Below are 21,357 nucleotides of genomic sequence, written 5' to 3'. Positions count from 1 at the left end.
TCTCATTGCCGAACTCAATGGTGCAATGTTTGCAATTGAGTTCGCTCATGAGAAGAGCTAGAGGAAATTTGGTTAAAAACCGATTCTGTAGCGGTGGTTCATGCTTTCTCTCCCCCCTTCAACGTTCCTTGGAAAATCCGTACAAGATGGATTAATTGTGTCAACTGTAACACCCCCAATTCTATACTAAACAAATAAAACATACATTTGCATAAATCATAGTAAAGAAGCATGCATCTCATGAGGGCATTGCACATATTTATCAAAATATAACATTCCAACATGCAATGGTCACATACGAGTAACACGGAATTAAAAATTCATAATTAACATGCCAAACCACAGCGGAATAATCATCTCATCAATACATGGTAAATTCAGATGATTCTCATACATCATCCACCATATCACAATTATCTTAGCTCAAAGGCCACACATCCAGAATATAACATAATACAAATATGACATACATATGAGTAAAACAATCTCTCATAATATCAATTCAAATAGAAATAATAAACCAAATCCCAAGTGTTACATGACCAGGGCACGAATGAATACTTTGTCAAGACACTCTACAAGAGATCTAAATCTCCAAGTTAAGCTCCATTCGAAGCACCACTATCCTCGAAACCTGCACGATATCACATTGAACATCATTCAAACAAAAGAGTGAGAATTCAAATCATTATAAATAAGCATAATATAGGAAATGTATAACAACAACAAATACATTCCTAGAATTCACCACACTTCATATAAACATGTATAATATGCATTAATCAAGATTCATATGTTTATATCATACGACATGGCTCATTCAATTTCAAGTAATCAACATAATTGCTAAACCATGTACATAATAATATTTTCAAGTATACAAGTTATCTTCATATATATACATATATCATCAATACATGCATAATTCACATATTCATCACATATGTTTCAATCACATATATCGCATCAACACCACAACAACAATTCATGTTAAATGGATTACCACACATAATACAAATTCCAAATATCACACAAGCAATTCACATCAATTCAAATAGTCACATAACACACAATGCGATTCGAAATACAATTAATGTGACTCATGCATGTGGTACCATTGTGAGTATCAAGCTCACCGCTCCCGATTCAAAACCAGAGCCACGCTTCCGATCCGGACAAGACCAAAGCCCTCAAAATATGAACATATAATTCACCGCTTCCGAATCCACAAAAGAAACAAAGCTACACCTATGTTTCCACATAAGGATCAAAGCAAACCGTAGCTCACACCTTACATGGGCACACTACCAAAGAACATAAAGTTCATCACCTTTGTTTCCCTTAAGGATCAAGGCCACCATGAATGCATGTACAATTACCACAAGACATATGCAATTAAGATCATTCAACAATCTTAACATACTGCATACCATAATAATTCAACACAATGAATTATCCACCAATTGTATAACATACATCCATTATGTAAATGTCATCAAAATGCGTCCAAATAACATTAAACATTTACATGCATCACAATAATATATAACATCATAGCTCAACAATGTTATTACCACCCAACATCAATTCACATATTACATAAATACAATTCAAGTAACATGTCTTTACTCATGTACGCTTCATACTCATAGTATTCACCAATTCAACCCATCATCCTAATATATACTAAACAATACCAACACATATTGTTCACATTTCACCTCAATTCATTATAACACATAAGCCGATTCATGTCATTCTCAACAATCACCACCAACAACGTATACATTCGCTAAACTCAAGCTTCATGTATACATACAATTACAAAACATTTGCAATTTCTATTATCTGACAATCCTAATCATCCAAGCATATCACATAATTGGTACAACTCTAACTATTCACCAAAATGTGCACACTACACAATTATCACTAAATAAGTATACACTTAACAGTTAATGATTCCATATAACATATAGCACACAAGCTAATTCATGTTATTCACACATTCCATAAATTCACATCATACACACACTAAAACACAAGTATCATGTATCTTTCCATTTTCGATTCTAAACCTATTCAAACAACCTTGAATAAATTATTAAAACTCATGGAAATACTTCTAAAATCATAGGCATACATAATCACAAGCCAAAGAATCAAGATGCCAAACTTTCTAAAATTCATGTCAGGTCGCGGCGCCATCTCTGTCCGCGGCGCGATGACAAATAATAGGTGTTCGCGGAGCAAACTTGGTTTGCAGAGCGAATTGGGTGAAAACAGAATTCCCATATCCAATTTGACAGCATACAAGAATCTCTCTAAATCCACAAAAACTCAACCAAAATAGAATTCCAGCACATATATAAGGGTCCTAACATGTTTCTATTCATGGGTTAACATCATAACATCATTAAACATGCTTTGATTCACAAAATCTCATGAAATCCACCAAACTCTAACCTATGAAATTGAGAGAATGAAGATTATACACATAGCATATCATTACCCACAACATTACCCAATTATATATACCTATAATCACTTGGATTCACACCCTTACCTTGAATCTTTAGTCCTTCTTCTTCAAGAACTCCTATCCTCTTCCTCTTCCTCTTCTCTTCTCTTCTCTTCTTTCTTGCCTCTTTTCTTTCTATCTCTCTAATTCTAGGTTTTTTCACATAACCCTTACTATCTCTAGTTTGTCATTTGGGCTTAACCCACCCAACTCCTCATTCCATTTAATTAGGCCCATGAACTAATTACTAGTTTTAACACATCTATTCACTTATTCAAATATCACACATATTCAAATAATCACAAAACACACCGAATAATTAATTACCACATAAATAATAATTAAATAAATAAAACATCTAATAATTAAATACGGAAAATATGTCCTTTCTTGCAACTCACATTTACAGAAAAGGAAATAGCTGTGCCGACTCTCTGGCTAGTATAGGGAACAACGGTTCCTGATTACACTAACTTTATTACGATTTCTAATTTTGAGAGTCGATTTTGTAAAGAACAGGCTTGGTTTGCCATTTTTTAGGTTTTGTTCTAGCTGAGTGGGTCTTAGTGTAATCCACCCACTCCTTTTTTGTAACAATTTGTTTTCTGTTATACAATCTTATTAAAAAAATTAAAAAAAATGAATATTACATGAATTTAAAAATAATTAAAAATAAAAAACAATAAGTCCACATCAACATAAATAATACATATGTTAGTCTATTTTATTTTTTTCAGCTTTCTTTGATAACTAAATAAAATTTAAAATAAAAAAATGAGTATTACATAGATTTAAAAATAATAGAAAATAAATAATATATATGGCAGTTTAGTCACGGTTTAAATGTAGGAAGAAGAACGAATTTGAAAACTATATTAACAAAAAGACTAATTTAACTCAATTAAATTTTTTAAGGGATTAAATAAAAACGTTTTTCTTAGGGATTAATTTGGACTATCTAAATTTTATGAGGGACCAAAATGAATCTTAGCTCAAAAAACAAACAATACTTCGAAACTTATATGTGGTAAAGAGTTACCAGATGTGTCATGTTATTAAATTTGACATATTAATGTCATTTGATCCTATCCATATATTTAGTAACATGACATCTCTGATAACTCTTTACCACTTATCATATAACATAATCAACTGTTGAATTGAAAGCTACTATAATATAGAACATGTCTATAAAATTTAACATTAATCGAAAATCGTTTGATATGTCAACGAGATGCATCAAAACTAATGTCTTACAAAATTTCAACAAAACCGTTAATTTTGATCACTACCTTTAATATATCGGAAGTGTCATATTACTAAGTTTTACACTTTAGTGTCATTTGATCCGATATATATATATATATATATATATATATATATATATATATATATATATATATATATATATATATATATATATATATATATATATATATATATAGGGGACGACTCAAGTGAGAACACTTGGTTATTATGAGAAATGAGAACAATGAATCACGACCATTAAATTTTAGATTTGTTGATTTTAATGGGCTGAATTGTTTTCTCTTGCTATATTGATTTAAAATAAATATTAAGGATCATAGAAAGAGAAACCAATCCAGCCCATTAAAATCAACAAATCAAAAATTTAATGGTCGTGATTCATTGTTCTCATTTCTCATAATAACAAAGTGTTCTCACTTGAGTCGTCCCCTATATATATATATATATATATATATATATATATATATATATATATATATATATATATATATATATATATATATATATATATATATATATATATATATATATATATTTATATATATATATATATATATATATATATATATATATATATATATATATATATATATATATATATATATATATATATATATATATATATATATATATATATATATATATATATATATATGTGGAGGGTTATATTGACTCCAAGAGTAAGTGTTCAACACTTACTCCAAATCATAACCATTGATTTTCATTAATCTAACGGTTTTAATTGATCATTTAATTTAATTATTTTTGGAAATATTTTTTATATATAAAACTTTAATTAAAACCGTTGGATTAATGAAAATCAATAGTTATGATTTGGAGTATGTGTTGAACACTTACTCTTGGAGTCAATATAACCCTCCATATATATATATATATATATATATATATATATATATATATATATATATATATATATATATATATATATATATATATATATATATATATATATATATATATATATATATATATATATATATATATATATATATATATATATATAAATTGAAAAATACAAATAACATTTTATATTTATTGAAGTTGAGTATGATATTACTTATCTTAAGACAATGTTTTTTTTCTTCTTTAATTTGGGCAATGCAACACAAAATTTTATGGTATATGCCATAAATTAATTTTGATTATTATAAATATAGTAATTTCTTTTTATGTCAATGCTTGTAAAAAAGGCAATAATTTTAATGCCTACCATACGGGAGTGAGTTACATAATACATGAATTAAATAAACTCCAGTTAGATCCCAATCAGTGTTTTCTAGTGCTTTAGCTGCATCAACTCTTTCATTATTGACTCTGTCACTCTCACCATGACTACTCCTCATTGCTTCTTCTCCTATCCCAATCCCAACTTCCATTCATATAAATAACAATTTCTGTTGCACCCTCCGTCACCGCTATCCTAACGCCATTTCATCCTCACGATTCGGTAATCTCTCTCTCACTCTCTCCCTCTTCGAGTTCTTTCAGATCTATCCATTACGATTGAACTTGCTTTTTCTGTTTTGAACTCTGTGCTCTTGATTTAGTAGTTTTCGTTTTCACTGTTTGTGGATTTTTCTTCCTTTCCTTTTTTGATTTTTTTGTTTGCTTGTGGTTTTGGCACGGAAATTTTAGATCTCATTTTTAACTGTGGATAATTGATTTGTTTTTATGCAGCAGAATCAGTTCGATCCATGACTATATGAATCTTGATTTGAGAGTTTAGAGTTGAATTCAACTGTAAGTTCGTGATCTGGCTGTGGAGCTGGAAGAGTTTGTTGCTTAATTAGTCAAACTAAGTTGTTTTTGTGTTTATTGAATTTGAATTTCTGTTGTGATTTTAGGTACTTTTGTTTTTCGATTTTTTCGATTTTGAGCTAGTTAGTTTGAGGTGAAATCGAAGTTTGTAGTGATTTAGAGATTTCGGAGTAGAAGTTTTGATCCACAATGCCGACGTTTAGAGGAAAAGTGAGGGTTGGAGTATTGATTGTTGTGGTAGTAGGGATTTGTCTTGCTGCTTTGTATGGTTTATTGAAGCCGATTTCGAATGGATGTGTTATGACCTATATGTATCCGACCTACATTCCTATTACGTCTTCGGAAAGTGTTACGCCGGTGAAGTATGGATTGTACTTGTATCATGAAGGTTGGAAAAAGATTGATTATAGGGAGCATCTTAAAAAGCTTAGTGGTGTACCTGTTCTTTTCATTCCAGGCAATGGGGGAAGCTACAAACAGGCAAGGTCTTCTTTCTTCTTTTATGAATTTCGGTGCTGTTTATTGGTTTGGTTTTATGGACTATGTGAAACTATTTCAACATGTTAAAGGAGATATTTCTTAATTTGGTATAAATGATAGTAGCAAAAACTGAAAACTGGGAACTTATCCCTGCATGTGTCATTTTGGTAAGGTTTTACATTGTGGATGCGATAATTTTGCGATTCTTTAAATTGCTGGAAATCGCGACAAACATGGCTGGTGTGATTGCGATGCAATTCGTGTTGAGATCCCAAAAGCATTGGTGTTGCTGTTAGAGACCAAAGTTTTACACCCTTCAATTTAATTAATGATCTAAAGATTAATTAGGAATTTGTGGTATTTATTCATCATTCTAATTCCTATGGAAGAATTTGGTTTAGTTGTAAGAGATTGATTCATGTGTGATTAATTTGTTAGGTTGTATGATAGCATGTAGACAAAAATATGCATCTCTAGCTAGCTATTTTCAAAGCCTTGGGGTTGCTTGCTTGCTGGACAAGGTATTTGATTGAATCTAGGGTTATATTCATTATTGGATTGTTTTTTATCTGGATTTTTTAAATTTCTTTATAGTAGTAAAATTCCCCGTCCTTTTGTATTAGCAAAGTTGAAAAAACAGAAAAAGATGAAAACATTAAAATTTGGCTAGAAGTGGAGAAATATGATATAGATCCCATAAAAGTTATTAAGTTAACATGGATAATGATTTTTGATGCATTTGTTTCTATAATTGATTATTTATTAACACTCAAGGTATTATCTTTGCCCAGAATTTTATATTTCTATGAACCTTCTCATCTGCTTTTATCCACATAATAGGTACGATCTTTGGCAGCAGAATCTGACAGGGCATATCAAAATGGTCCCCTTGAGCATTCATTTTACCGAGAAGCTTCCCAAATACCCGAAGAAGGAGATGCAGATATCAGTTTCTCCAATTTCCAATTACCTAACCAATACACTAGCAGGTTAGACTGGTTTGCCGTTGATCTTGAAGGCGAACATTCTGCCATGGATGGTGCAATTCTTGAAGAACACACTGAATATGTTGTATATGCTATACACAAGGTATCTTACTTTTATCCTTTATAAATGAATATTGGATAAATATGACTTGCTTGTAATATTGAGGACGGAATTTTTTTAATAGTTTGTTGATGGGTGATTTGTTTTGAATTGTGTCTGTCATCAAAGTGATCTCAGACTGTTTCCTTTAATGAAACACAGACTCCAAAACCTGAATGTGTTTCTTGTTGTTGAGTACCCGTGGACTAAAATCCATTGAATTAGGTGCCATGTTAGACTGATTTTGGTTAAATGGACAACTCTGAATATTTTTCCTCCAGCCTTTTCTTTCTGCCTTAGGGCATGCAAACTTTATTTATTGATTCCAGTTTTTGATCATCTTGTGGTAGAAAAAAACTGGATGGCTATGTTGTTACTGTGAACGACATTATTTTCTTTTTCAAGTAGTTTAACGTATACCTTATTAGACTTGTGCCATGCACTACTTTCTTTCCTCATGTAGTGCTGAAGTTTGTACTTATCTCACTATCTTACTATACTTGCTTGAGGCAGTGATTCCTAAATTGATCACTTTGTTCAACATTGTTATGATGCAACATCGTTTGCAGATTTTGGACCAATATAAAGTGTCTTATGATGCTCGAATAAAAGAAGGTGCTGCGAATGCTGGAAGTTTGCCCAAAAGTGTCATATTGGTTGGTCACTCTATGGGTGGTTTTGTTGCTAGAGCTGCTGTTATCCATCCCCATCTTAGGAAATCAGTAGTTCAAACTGTTCTTACACTCTCAACCCCACATCAGTATAGTGTTTCCCCTCTTTTGGTTTCCCTTATCCTTCTCTCTAATTATGGTCTGCTTAAATGTTTGACAAGATTACCTGAATTTTATTCAGATCACCTCCTGTGGCATTGCAGCCTTCTCTGGGTCATTACTTTGCACGTGTAAATTCAGAATGGAGAGAAGGATACGAGGTGCAAACCACTAACACAGGAAAATTTGTGTCTAATCCAGTACTCTCCGACGTTGTTGTTGTATCTATTTCTGGAGCATACAATGATTATCAGGTAATAATATTAATGCTTTACTATGTTCCACTCCACTCTATATGTAATGCAGTAATCATAAGCTATTATTAATAAATAATAAAACAAAATTTGTAAAATAAAGATTTCAATTTTTATTACCAATTATGCACAAAACGGTATCTTACGAGTTAGGATGAATAATTACACCAAAACTAAGCATTTATTTATTTTGTAAGGTGTTCCATTTTTTTGGATATTTAAAAAAAAATTGGAATATAATGGTATCTAATAGCATGCATTCCTCTATTCACCGCCATTTTTTTCCTTTCCAATTTAGAGGGAATGGGATGATATCAATTATTAACTTAATTTTGTAATTATTAAAATACTATTTTATGGATGTGTGATAAGACTAAACACGATAAGTTTATAAATACAATATTAGAGAGTGTTGGGGGAAACACTTAGAAAAAATGGTGAAAAATAGTCTTACGTTATTTTGGCACGTGGAGAGAAAGCCCGGGAATTATATAGTATGGAGAGGAGACCATAAGGGTAGCCAAGCAATTAGAGGTATGGGAAGACCTACAAAAATCATAAGAGAAGCTATTAGGGGAAATCTTGAGATTAACGAATTGGAAAGAAACATGGTTTTTGATAAAACATTATGCCATAAATTATTGATCTATGTAGCTGACCCCACTTAATGAGATTAGTGGGATAAGGCTTGGTTGATTGGATAAAGTACTATTTTATCCTCAGTGTATTTCAAAATATTATTTATAAAGTACTCTGACATCACTCTATGTTATGTTCAAGTTAGTATTCAGTTTCACTAAATCATATTTCCACTTTTCTCTCCTAATGTCTTCTCATCTTAACATAATTTTAAATTAATTTACATGACTTCTATATATGAACCTTTGCATGGTAGTTTATTTTTAGTTTTCTTTCCTTTAGGTACGTTCAAAGTTAGCATCACTTGATAATATTGTGCCACCAACACATGGCTTCATGATCAGCAGTACAGCCATGAAAAATGTGTGGTTGTCAATGGAACATCAGGCTATAATGTGGTGTAATCAACTGGTTGTTCAAGTAAGTGGTTTTTTCACGTGTCAAGGGTTAAAGTTTGGTTTTCCCTCATGTTCTATTTATCATTTACATTCTTATCTAGGTATCACACACCATTCTTAGCTTGATAGATGCCAGAACTGGACAACCTCTTTCTGATTCTCGGAAGAGGCTAGAAGTTTTGGCAAGAATGCTGCATAGTGGAATATCCCATAATTTCAACCGGATGATGCTGTTACCCTCTTCTAAACAGTCTATAAACAATCCAGTCCAGAATACAAAAGACGGCTCTGGTATTATATGTTGCTGTTTCTAGTTTTATTATCACGAATCTTATGATTACTTCTAATTTAGTCTTGGATTCTTATCTAACTTGGCTTAAAATTTTTCTGGCTTCCTTTTTAGTTCTATAATACTATTATATTGCTTATTGCTGTTGAAGCATATGCTCATAATATATAAGTTAAATTATGCTTGATCTGTGGGTACTGGATAAAGAAGACATCATTATGTTATTTCTGGATACTTTCTTCTGCAACAGATCAGCCGGGTTTATATTGGAATAACTTTTAGTCTCTTTTGAATGTTTATTGTTTGTGATTTTGTCATAACTAAAGCAGTAAACAACTTTCTGTAATATTTTAGTCCATAGGAAAATGATTACTTTTGTTACTCGATTATTTCAGTTGTACATTTCTTTAAATTTATAGATTTTAATATTTAACATATGGTAGTAATTTTGATTACATCCTACCACATTGTGAAGACTTTATACATTTTGAATTGCTGCAGGATCTCAAATGCCGAGGTCAGTTACATGTCCTCACAATATTCATTGGAATGATGGGGGCCTAGACAGAGACTTATACATTCAGATAAATGAGGTGACTGTATTAGCAATGGATGGTCGAAGGCGGTGGTTGGACATACAAAAATTGGTATTTGTTTAGTCTATCTGTTTTTTGTTTATAATACAATATCATAAGTATTCAACATATAAAGAGGAAAATCGTTATCAAAATGATAGGAATTTTGGCAGAGCAGGGCCGGCCCAAGGGCCAAGCAACCTAGACTAGAGTTTTAGGCCTCAAAATTTTGAGCTTAAAAGAGGCCTCAGATTTTTTTATTTAGTTATAAAAATATATAATGACACATTACTTACACATATTATCATATTAGAGTTGGTAAAATGTTGGTTTTTCTTCTTTTTGGTCTTGAGTTCAACTCTTAGAAACCACAAAATTATTATTTTAAAACATATTTTAAAAGCCTCATTTTAAAATTTGCTTTAAGGGGAGTGTTCAATGAAGTCCCTCACCTATGTATCCTTAAAACTAACCATTAGATAAAAAAAAAAAATACCAGAAGACCTCATTAGTGAAGCATATAATAGATACCTCACTTTAGATGCAACCCTAAGTTTTAGTGTAGCAGTTTTTTATTTCAATTCTATTCTTTACTTACTTTTTTTTCTTCCATTTTATCCTTCCTTACCAATCAAATAACTTAATTTCTTAAATAATCAGATACAAATTTGCAACTTCTTTTATTTTTATTCTATTTTAACAATCAAATAAATAACTGAGGAATAAGTTAGTAACGTACGTCTTTCTATTTTCACCAAAAAACTATCATTTTAATTTTGATATTTATTTAAATTAATCAGTGTTGTTGTAATTTACATTTTTTTAAATTATTGTAATTAATGATTGCTTCTCTCTTTATATATATATATATATATATATATATATATATATATATATATATATATATATATATATATATATATATATATATATATGAGGAGGGATCAAATTACACCCGAAGAGTTACACCACGAGTTACACTCGTTCAATAGCTACATCTCGAATTAATATTTTTTAAATTCAACCGTTGGATTGAAACATAATATCAGAGATGTAGTTATTGAACGAGTGTAACTCGTGGTGTAACTCTTCGGGTGTAATTTGATCCCTCCTCTATATATATATATATATATATATATATATATATATATATATATATATATATATATATATATATATATATATATATATATATATATATATTAATGATAAAATTAAAATATATTATTACTAATGATATTAATTTTAAATTGAACTGTTTAGTAAAAAGAGTTTCAATTTAGTATATATTGTTTTTTAATAAATAAAAATATCAATTATAAAAATCTAATAATATTTAATTGGTTTTACTAAACAATATAAAAGGATGTTTAACATATTTGAATTCTAACAAAAAAGCAAACAATGTTAAACAGTTTTTCAAAAAGTGTAATAAGAAAACAAAATTTACTGTAAATTGATGTAATAAACATAATGCATAAATAATTTATTTTTATGATAGAATTTTGTTGATAGATTTATGAAGTAAATTATTTTTGAATAAATATGTCAAATTACAATAATATTCATAATTACTAAGTGGTTGTATAAAAAAGTGGGTGGGTAAACAACTCGTCTAGGCTTCAATTCTTTGCGCAACTTACCATAAAGTTCTCACTCAAGAGAGTTTAACACTGTTGTATGTTAGATTCAAACCTAGGACTTCTGGTTAAATTGAAAGTACGGGTGGGAATTTGTTAGACCAATTAACAGGGACCTACGGCCTAGCCTACACAGGTTAGACCAATAATTTTTTTTTTTTTTAATTAGGAAAGACCTAGATTTTTTTATAAGCTTATTTAGTTAAAACGGTTATTTTGTACTTCGAATTAAAATACAAAAATAAAACTTATTTATTTTGAAGAACTTATGAAAATAAGTCTAAAACACCCTATGAACAATGCCGTAAGTTGTTTTCAAAAGTTTTCCTAAACAAATAGTCTCACAAAACATATGCTAATACATAAGTTTAGATAAGCCAATAGAAACAAATTTTTAGTCTTATTGGTCTTTTAGTTTGTTAGTCTATTTAAACATTATTTGAATTGCTTATTTACATGTCTAAATGAAATAGACTTTTAAGTAGGCAGTTAACAGACTAACCAGTTTTTCGAAAATGTCAGATTCATGCTTAAAAATAAGCCTATGACAGACTACGAACCAGAGTAGGTTTTGATTTTTCTGGCAGACAGGCCTAGGCTTGGCAAAGGCTGACTCGGTCCAGCCTATTCTCATCCCTAATTGGAAGAGATATCTTAGTATCTCATCCAAATCTAAATGCTCTTGGATACAAATTGTTGATATTTATAAACCAACAGCTTTATTAAAAAAAATTGTGAAAAAAAATATTGATTTTTAAGTTAAAAAATTGTGTATTTTGGTAATTTACTTTTTTTTTTAAGGTTGTTGATTTATAAATATAAAAAATTTGGTTATATTAATGCATAAATATGAAGAAATGATATGATATATAGTGTAATAATCCTAATTCAATAAGAAAATAAATAATGGAGTATATTGAAATATGAAAATCACTTGTATTCTGTCAAAAAATAAATACACTTCTGAGAAATCATTTATTATAATCTAAAATTTATTATACAATAATGTTATTTTAAAATGTTTGTGTTGATATTCTGTCAAGTAGAAATAAGGAGAGGTTGAGATATCCTATGAGCGGGGAATTTCTAGATATAAAAAAGAACATGAAAATTTCAACAATGCAACTAGGCTGTCCATCTCTGTGCCTATAAATAGGGCAGTCTTTGAGGGTATGAACGACAGACTACTGCACAAGGCTCAAAATTTGTCACGATTTAATTCGGATTAAATAGTACCTTATATAATGTTTGTCACGTTTAAAGTTTAAACTGCGACTAATCTGTGCAGGGTCTATATTTAAATCGTAGTTAAATAGGACATCCATTTGTTTTGTCATGATTAAACTGCCACTAATCTATACTGGACCTCCTGAAATTTGAGACTTGTAAATTATTGCGTGCATAATACCAAAAAGATCTATATACATCACGATATCCTGTAGGCTGTAGATGCAAACATTTGACTACGACTAAAATGACCACATAAACTGCTCACTTGCCATGTGCCTCCTTTTTAAAAAATTGTTATAAATGATGCATCTTATTGTTACGCTTTGCTTAAATTACACATGGGAATGTTTGGAGACTATAGAGACCGGATTCATAAAATTTCCGTGTACTGTTCTTTTTTTATTTTCTGTTATAACCAGAGAACTCTTGCTCTCAGTAATAATTTCAGAAATAATGATATTATTGTAACAGTTCTTTTTCGTAAATTCTATTTGTCAGTTGAGATATTTACTCAAAACAATCTCTCATTAGACACTCACCTTTCTGCATAAAATATATATCTTTAATTAGTTGTTCAACTTCCAATAAACTAAATATCTTTAGACACTCAACTTTATGCATAGATCTTGAAATTAGTTGTTCAACTTTCAATAAACTAAATCTCTTTAGACACTCAACTTTTTGCATAGAATATCTTGAAATTAGTTGTTCAACTTCAAATAAACTAATGTTAGTTTTGATCTGTTGAACATTGCTAAATTGCAAATAGAAGGTATAAATGTTTCTGTTAATTAAGCATGGCTGACTCGGATAAAAATCATGTTCTTTCAAATTTCGGATATAAATGTTTAAGTTATTTTCCTAGCTCCAAGAATTCTTGATTTTTCAAATTTCTGTTTTACACCATAGATAATCATGTCATAGTTCACTTGTCAAAATGTTAAATAAAATCATGCCATGGTGCTTTTTTTCAGTTTTTTAATCTGGGTATGTAGGGTTCAAATGGAAAAAGTCATTTTGTGTTAGTGACCAATCTTGAGCCATGTTCTGGAATCAGACTTCACTTGTGGCCTGAAAAGGGAAAATCAACCTCAAGTTTGCCTCTCAATGATAAGGTTGTGGAAATAACGTCTAAGATGATGCATATTCCCTCAGGTCCAGCACCACGGCAGGTATATTGTGCTTCCTTTGATTTATTTATTGTTTCAATTAGTGTTTAAGTACATTAGAACTTACAATTATAATTATTGAGGGAGGTGATAATATTTGTCTCAAATAATATTTGGAAGAAATTTAATTAATTTGGTATTCTTACTCAAAAATTTGAATACGCAAATACTGTTATAGCCTGAACCTGGCAGTCAAACCGAGCAACCTCCTCCATCTGCTGTATTTTGGCTAGGACCTGAAGATATGCATGGCTTCAGATTTTTAACAATCTCAGTTGCACCTCGTCCGGTACATTATCTAAACTGAACTATTTTCTTTAAGCATTAAGAAATGCATTATTGCTCACCATTTGACATTCCTTAAAAGTGAATTCTCAAGCGTGATAACATGGTTTTGCAGTTCAATAGTCCAAAACAAAAAAATGAGGATTAATAATTTATATTATGTTATGTATCTCCAATATTTTTTGTCAAAGGCCTAAAATTTCTAAGCATGGCTCGAGAAAAGAAATCCCAGAAAATAAAAATTAAGAAAAATGACAGCTATGAATCAACTATATCTAAGAAAATTAAATCATATGTAGGAAATAAGGTAATAATAGAATACGTCATGTCATTAACACATCTTTTAATGAAAAATGATGAATTTCTTATGTTGTGTTTCTAGTTGAATGTAGGATCCTTATTTGTATATCTATAGTGACAACTTAGTGCTCAGACTGTTTCAGGAAGACCACCACCAGCGGCATCCATGGCAGTTGGACAGTTCTTTAACCCAGAGGAAGGAAATAAAGATATATCTCCATGGTTTATGCTCCAATCTACCTATTCTCAAAAGGTTTCTATTTTCATGCAGTACTGACTAACCTGTGAACTTCATTGCAGTTTGATTCTCCTATATTTATTTATTGAGTATTTTTCATTGCAAGACCAATGCTCAACTCTTTAATTTATTTAATTGTTCTAATTTCTAAGTAGTTCATAACATACAGACTTATTTTAGTGTAAGTCCTTTACTTTGATACTTACAAGTAGTATTTGTCCGAATTACAACAATCTACTGTTATTTGGGCAAACCAAATATTCCTAACATTTGTCATACTAAGTTACAGCAGTCAAATTAAAGATATAAATATGAAACGTTTATTTACAACAGTAGTAAAATATGCTCTTATGAGTTTAACATTCGTTCCTAAATCTCAATTAATTGTGTTTTTTCACTGTCTAAAGCTTAAGTTTGGATGTAACAGTTAGTGATGTTTTTTCACTGTCTAATGCTTAACTTTTGAATGTTATGCAGGAATTGCAGTTGGAGGAATCTCATCCTCTCGCTGTTAAATTGTCATTTTCCATTAGCTTGGGCCTTCTTCCTGTTACTTTGTTCATGAATACTGTCAGTTGTGGAATTAGAAACTCTGGACTTCCAGAAGAAGAGGCTGGAGACCTTGAAAGTAGTAGTAAGAAGTCTAATCCACTTCCAGTTGGGAAATTTCTTAAAGTTTTTTTTATGATGATATTATCTTTGGCGTACATGTTCTCAAGAGTTATGACATTCGTTAATTTACTATATGGACAACATTCCAACATGCATGCTAAAACCAGCAGAAAATCATTTTGCAGGTCATGGAATTGTATGTTGTGTGAAGGGATTATTTTTTATTCAATCCAATTCTAGTTAGTATAAAGCATTTTGATGCGGCCAAGTGAATGTATTTATAAACCAGTTTAACAGAGTGATATTATCTTCTTCAAATTAACACGTCTGAATGCTCATCATACAATAATGTTTACTATAATATTAGGAATACGGTATTAGATTTATTAGGTCACCAATCTTATTATATTAGAGGGTTTTTCATCGTGCTTGTTGCACACCACCCTAATACTTGACCTAATTATTTGCTTAAATTGGAGCTTTGGTGTATTCTAGTGGTTGCAACCTACAAAAGATGGAAAAGAAATGCAATTAATAAAGCAATAAACCCAATGAACCTGTTTAAGTTGCACAACTGAATTCAATCTCTGAACTGTCCACGGAACCTGTTCGGTGTTCATGTCTGGTCTCTTAGGAACCAGAGACTCTTAACACAATTATAAGAGAAAATTTAGGCAGAGATTCATTTTTATTGATGGAAAATGAGGGATTTACAGAGAAAGGAGGTCTTTCTGCGGCCACAGGGCTCAGCCCCTACAGAAAGTGTATGCTCTCCATTCTAACAAACTTAGGAATATTCCTAGATATCCAGACTACCGGACCCACTGCTCCTTTTATTACAAACTAAACAGAAATGATTATTCTCTCACTTCTAGAAACTGCCAGCTCAGCTGAGACTCACTCACCTTTAGCTGAATTTCCCTTGTGTGTATAGACCCTCCATATCTTTGGGTCCTGAGACTCATTATGTACTAACTAATCACTCGATACAATCACTTCATTACAGGGCCTAAGAGAGTCAGTGCTTCATAGCTAACAACCTGTTCAAAGAAGGCTTGTCGCCTATAAATAGGTAGGATGGAAGATAGAGTGGGCATCTTGTCATTTGAGTGACTTACGGCCTTTTAGCATTGGGAGGCAGGTATATCATTGTGCTATAGCCAAGAGAAATTCTTCCCCACTTTCTAGTAAATGGTAGGTAGGATTAGAGAGTGGCCATCTAGTCATTCAAATGATTTAGGGCCTTTTGGAATTGGGAATTTAGCTGATCCTCAAAGCTCTGTCATTGTTCTTTAATCAACAGGAATTCCTCCCCATTTTCCAGTAATAAGATACCGATTTCTATCAAATATTACCAGAGCTCTTTCTGGGCTCTGTTAGACTTTCATGGAGAATTTGGAAGTTGTTGAGAGTTATCAAGAATGAGGGGTTTGCTTCTTACTTTGCAATGATCTCCAACAGCTTAAATAATGTTACTTAATGATTTCATCTATAATGAGGAGTATTTGACTATTATGTTGAACATGATCAACAATTCTGCTTATAGTTTTTTTTTACGATAACAATTCTGCTTATAGTTTTTTTTTACGATAACAATTCTTCTTATAGTTGAATGCATTATTTATTTGTGATCATTGTTTTTTTGCATAGTATTTATTAACAACTATAGCTTGGTATTTCAGGGCTCTGTAAATTGCGCTGTTTTCCACCTGTTGCACTTGCTTGGGATGACATATCTGGGCTTCATATATACCCAAATTTGAACAGTGAAACAATTTTTGTTGATTCCTCACCGGCACAATGGAGTTCCACTCAGCAATCTGATAAAACCATTGTTCTTCTTCTGGTAGGAATCACCCAATAAACTAAATTGAACTGTTTTTCCCCTTTAATTCTTGAACAAAAAAAAAAACTAAGCGACATGTCATGCGTCACAGTTAGTGGAGGGACAACAATACATTTAGTGGAGGGACAACATAGCAAATTTAAATTATTAGCATTTGAAATCACTTTTGTTGAATTTCTTCACTACTATTCTACAGGTTGACCCACATTGTTCTTATAAAAGTAGCATTTCAATTTCTGTCAGTGCTGCTGCAAGTAGGCTTCTGCTATTGTATAATTCAAAGGTAATAATTTCCATAACCTTTATTTTCACATTTACTTATCTTGCAATTTATTCAATGATTTTTACTTTCGATTTTCTGATGCCTAGAATATATACTGTTATATTTCCATTGACAATTCTTTATTATTTTTTTATTTTTGTGCAATGTGTTTTTGAGTAATTTGCAAAGGTAAGTTGTTCATCATACATATGATCCAAATGTTCTTAATATTTGCTTGTTCCTTCATATCTCCATACCATATCCATGCTTATACATTTGTGCCAATTCATGCTGACTAATTTTGATAATTTAATGTCGTTTGTGCAGATTGTTGGTTTCTCTATTGCTGTTGTTTTCTTTGCTCTAATGCAACAAGCATACTCTTGGGATCTTAATCTTCGAATACCGTCAATGCTGACTGCGGTGGAAACCAATTTGACACTGATGTCACATTTCTTTCCCCTAGCCATTCTACCTATTTTCTTTGCCTTGTTTCTTTCCTTCTTTATGTCTCAACCACTTCCTTCATTTGTTAGCTTCACCAGCATCTCTCTAATTTGTTATATCGTAGCAAATGGGCTTATAGCCATTATAATTTTGATATCTCACTTGGTATTCTTTGTGGCTGCTGTTACACATATTTTCATCAAGGCAAGGTTAGTAGACTAATGGTTACTTCCTTAAATTGTGCTATTGATACAAATCTTCTTAAGTCAAGCAGGGTTTATATCTTAATAGCAATCTGGTTTAGCAAATCATATTTTCTGTGAATATTTTTTCTTTTAACTCTTGGGAGTTTTATAAGTTTGCCAATCATGCTGCTGCCTTTTGAATGATATATATCATGAATATTTTTATTTTGCAGGTGGCAAATGTGGGAACAAAATGTTCGATTTATATTTCTCCGAAGGTTTTTTAATCGTTTGTCTAGCTTCTTTTCTCTTAAGGTAAAGTACTAACTTATACGTGGATTCCATACTCTTTTTGAGGGAAGGGGTAATTAAATGGAAGTTGAAAGTAGATAAGAGAGGGGGGGCACTTATACTAGTAGAAGGTTTGATGAAGACTCACTATCCACCCTTTGTTTTACTCTGCTTCAAGTTCATCACATTAACCATTGCACATGGGATGCTTACATTAAACAGGTGATTCGGGTTCTAAGAGCAAATCCAGTACTTGTTACAGCCCTTACTGCAGTGACCTTGGCATGCTTGGTTCACCCATCCTTTGGTCTCCTTATACTTCTCGCTGCTCATTTTTTTTGCTGTCACAATGCATTATGCAGGTAAATCCACATTTATCACATTTGTTTATAGTTGTTGCTGTGAAGTCTGCAAATGTACTCACTTTTGATAGTTCTTAAATCTGCATGTATGCGAATATTTGTAATTTTTTTCTGTGTTGGTGGTGGCTTAGAGAATATGTATATACTGCATGTTGTTTTCTTTCTGTTTCCTATGCCTCTGTCTTCTGTTGTGATGCAATATTAGTTCAAAATGCTTTAATACCATTTTTAATCTGAGGAATGAATAATGGATTAATCGATTTACATATAATTTTTTTAATTAAGTTTGCATGTTGTAGGAAGTTGCTAAGCTAAGTGTAGTAGTGTTTAGGGTTCAGAGTTTGGTGCAAATTCCTTTTCGTATGTCATGAACATGTGTATGACCGCTGTGACTTAAAATTTCCTTTTGTTTTTGTAGCAGTTTTCTGACAGCATCATGTCGCAGCCATGAACAAAATAATGAAACTATCGATAGTAATAGTGATGATTACAAGGTATCTGAAAGACAGAAGTACAATTTTGATGGTAGTTTTAACCGGACTTTTCCTTCAGAAGACAACTCCAACAGTCCAGACTCATCAAAAAGTTTTGGTGAAGCACAATTAGATTTGTTTCACCATCGCCATGGTTTGTTGGTATTGCATCTTCTCGCAACATTGATGTTTGCCCCTTCTGTTGTAGCTTGGTTGCAGGTATAAGATACGCCAATTCTTTTTACCTTATCATTCTTAAACTCATGCAAATACTCTAAAACTCGGCCATTTATTAACAAGCCGGTAAAATAAGATCTCTGACCCAGAATTTTATGTATCTCTGATCTAGATTATCCTTCATGCAGTACATTCTCTCTTGTTTTAATATTTTTCTAATTATCAATTTTGTAGAGACTGGCAATGGGTGAGAGCCTCCCATGGCTCTTAGATTCAGTACTTTGCATTGGCGTCATACTTCATGGCATCTGCAATTCGAAGCCTGAGTTCAATTCATTCTTTTTGTCTATCCCTGGGGTACCCTTCAGTAATGTTAGACTATACGTTGTCTATCTCATAGCTGGATACTGGTCCTATTTTTCTGGTCTTGCTTTGTCTCCTGACAGAGCATTTTATGCTATGGCCGCTGTTGGGTGCATTTCGTTTGCTCTAAGGATGATTCATAGAAGGAGCGGGGAAACAAAAGAGGTTACTTATGGCATCCGAAAACATTCTCACAGACACTAAAATTTTCAGAAACCACTTTTTGTAGAATTAGATGATAGGCACGTGTAAGTATGTGTAATTGTTTTTGGTGATGATGGTGCATCTAGGTTGCTGTCAATTGTTTGATATTTCTTGTAATTCGGAGACTGTTTGCCTGTGTTATCCCAGCATTTGTCTGGGAGCTGTTGTAACATTTACACGATTAGGTTTAGAGTATTTTTTTCTTCAGCCAAGGCCTTTTCGCATTGCCTGTGTAAAGTGTTATCCCAGCATTTCTCTGGGAACTGTTGTAACATTTACACGAATAGGTTTAGAGTATTCTTTCTTAAGCCAAGGCCTTTAACTTTTCTCATGTTTTTTTTGAAAAAGGCAAAAAGACATTCATATTAATACTTTAACTAGCATAAGAGATGCTAGTGTAATAGTTACAAAACGTTAGTACACCATGTTACCAAGCATAAGAATATTAAAGACACTAACCAATAGTACATGCCAAAAATAAATTGCTGCACACCAACTGATAAACTAATTACAGACCATAAGTTCAGCCCAGCAGACAGCTACTCTCCCCAAAATTAGAGCACACCATGGCTGTTAAAACAGTACAATTCTTCGGCTTCTTCATCAATAAGCACCACCAAAACTCGAGACAATTTCCTACTTAGCAACAAACCGATCTCCAATTCTTTCATATTTAAAAGATACCGATTCGCTTCACCTACCGAAACTCACTTACTTCAAACTTGACATGCAGCCAGATGCAGCCAGTACTTGGATGTTGATATGCCCACACAGCACCCTTAACATCACTAGCTGGAATATAATAGGCACACCGCTATTGCGACGCCAAACTATGAATGCTCTGAATTATAGAAATCTGCATGCCACTGTCCCTGACTTTTATTAAAATCTGAATCAATTTCCTTTTCACTTCTGTTCCAGTAGATGCACCAGCTCAGGACCTCCAAATGACATACCCCACGATACAGTAACCATATTTCTGGATAATACCTACGTGCTCCGAGACTATCACCACCCTGCTGCACCGATTGATAATTTCGCAAAAAACCCCTAGCATACTAGGAATAACATCACAGATTTGATACCATTATACTCCAAATCAATGCTGCAGTGTTCAGTAAAGACAACGCGACAAAAAATAATGATATTAGAGCTTTCCGTCTGCTCATCTTGCCTATTATATCACCCTCTCCGCTCCCTCCGATCAGCTGCC

The 21,357-nt window shown here is 31.9% G+C and overlaps 1 protein-coding gene across 6 annotated transcripts; it reads left to right on the top strand.

Annotated features, from left to right (window-relative positions):
* The first annotated feature begins 5,063 nt into the window (after nt 1-5,063).
* Nucleotides 5,064-20,452, top strand: LOC131635243 (GPI inositol-deacylase-like). Of its 6 annotated transcripts, none has more exons than XM_058905849.1 (20): nt 5,064-5,258; nt 5,492-5,551; nt 5,656-6,049; nt 6,890-7,138; nt 7,705-7,895; nt 7,988-8,159; nt 9,081-9,218; nt 9,298-9,487; nt 9,987-10,132; nt 13,926-14,102; nt 14,278-14,388; nt 14,818-14,937; nt 15,400-15,556; nt 17,217-17,380; nt 17,577-17,663; nt 17,970-18,298; nt 18,508-18,589; nt 18,788-18,927; nt 19,346-19,619; nt 19,812-20,452. In XM_058905849.1, exons 3-20 carry the CDS (start codon nt 5,759-5,761, stop codon nt 20,142-20,144), a joined length of 3,351 nt encoding a protein of 1,116 aa, XP_058761832.1. In that variant the 5' UTR covers nt 5,064-5,258; nt 5,492-5,551; nt 5,656-5,758; the 3' UTR covers nt 20,145-20,452. The 6 variants fall into 6 exon arrangements, with proteins under 6 accessions (XP_058761832.1, XP_058761830.1, XP_058761833.1 ...); XM_058905847.1 differs by having other exon boundaries at nt 5,489-5,551; XM_058905850.1 differs by having other exon boundaries at nt 5,065-5,258; nt 5,489-5,551; nt 19,349-19,619.
* Nucleotides 20,453-21,357: the final 905 nt, after the last annotated feature.

Source organism: Vicia villosa, unplaced genomic scaffold (assembly GCF_029867415.1).
Source record: "Vicia villosa cultivar HV-30 ecotype Madison, WI unplaced genomic scaffold, Vvil1.0 ctg.001451F_1_1, whole genome shotgun sequence".
NCBI classification, from domain to species: domain Eukaryota; kingdom Viridiplantae; phylum Streptophyta; class Magnoliopsida; order Fabales; family Fabaceae; genus Vicia; species Vicia villosa.
Note: the sequence above shows the minus strand (reverse complement) of the source record. Positions and strands in the feature narration are given on the sequence as shown.

Excerpts from the sequence above, each read along its gene's own strand:
- LOC131635243 (XM_058905849.1), top strand. The coding sequence starts at position 5,759 with ATGCCGACGTTTAGAGGAAAAGTGAGGGTTGGAGTATTGATTGTTGTG. Across the intron at positions 9,488-9,986 it reads GAATACAAAAGACGGCTCTG|GATCTCAAATGCCGAGGTCA; the intron begins GTATTATATGTT and ends GAATTGCTGCAG. Across the intron at positions 14,103-14,277 it reads CAGGTCCAGCACCACGGCAG|CCTGAACCTGGCAGTCAAAC; the intron begins GTATATTGTGCT and ends ATACTGTTATAG.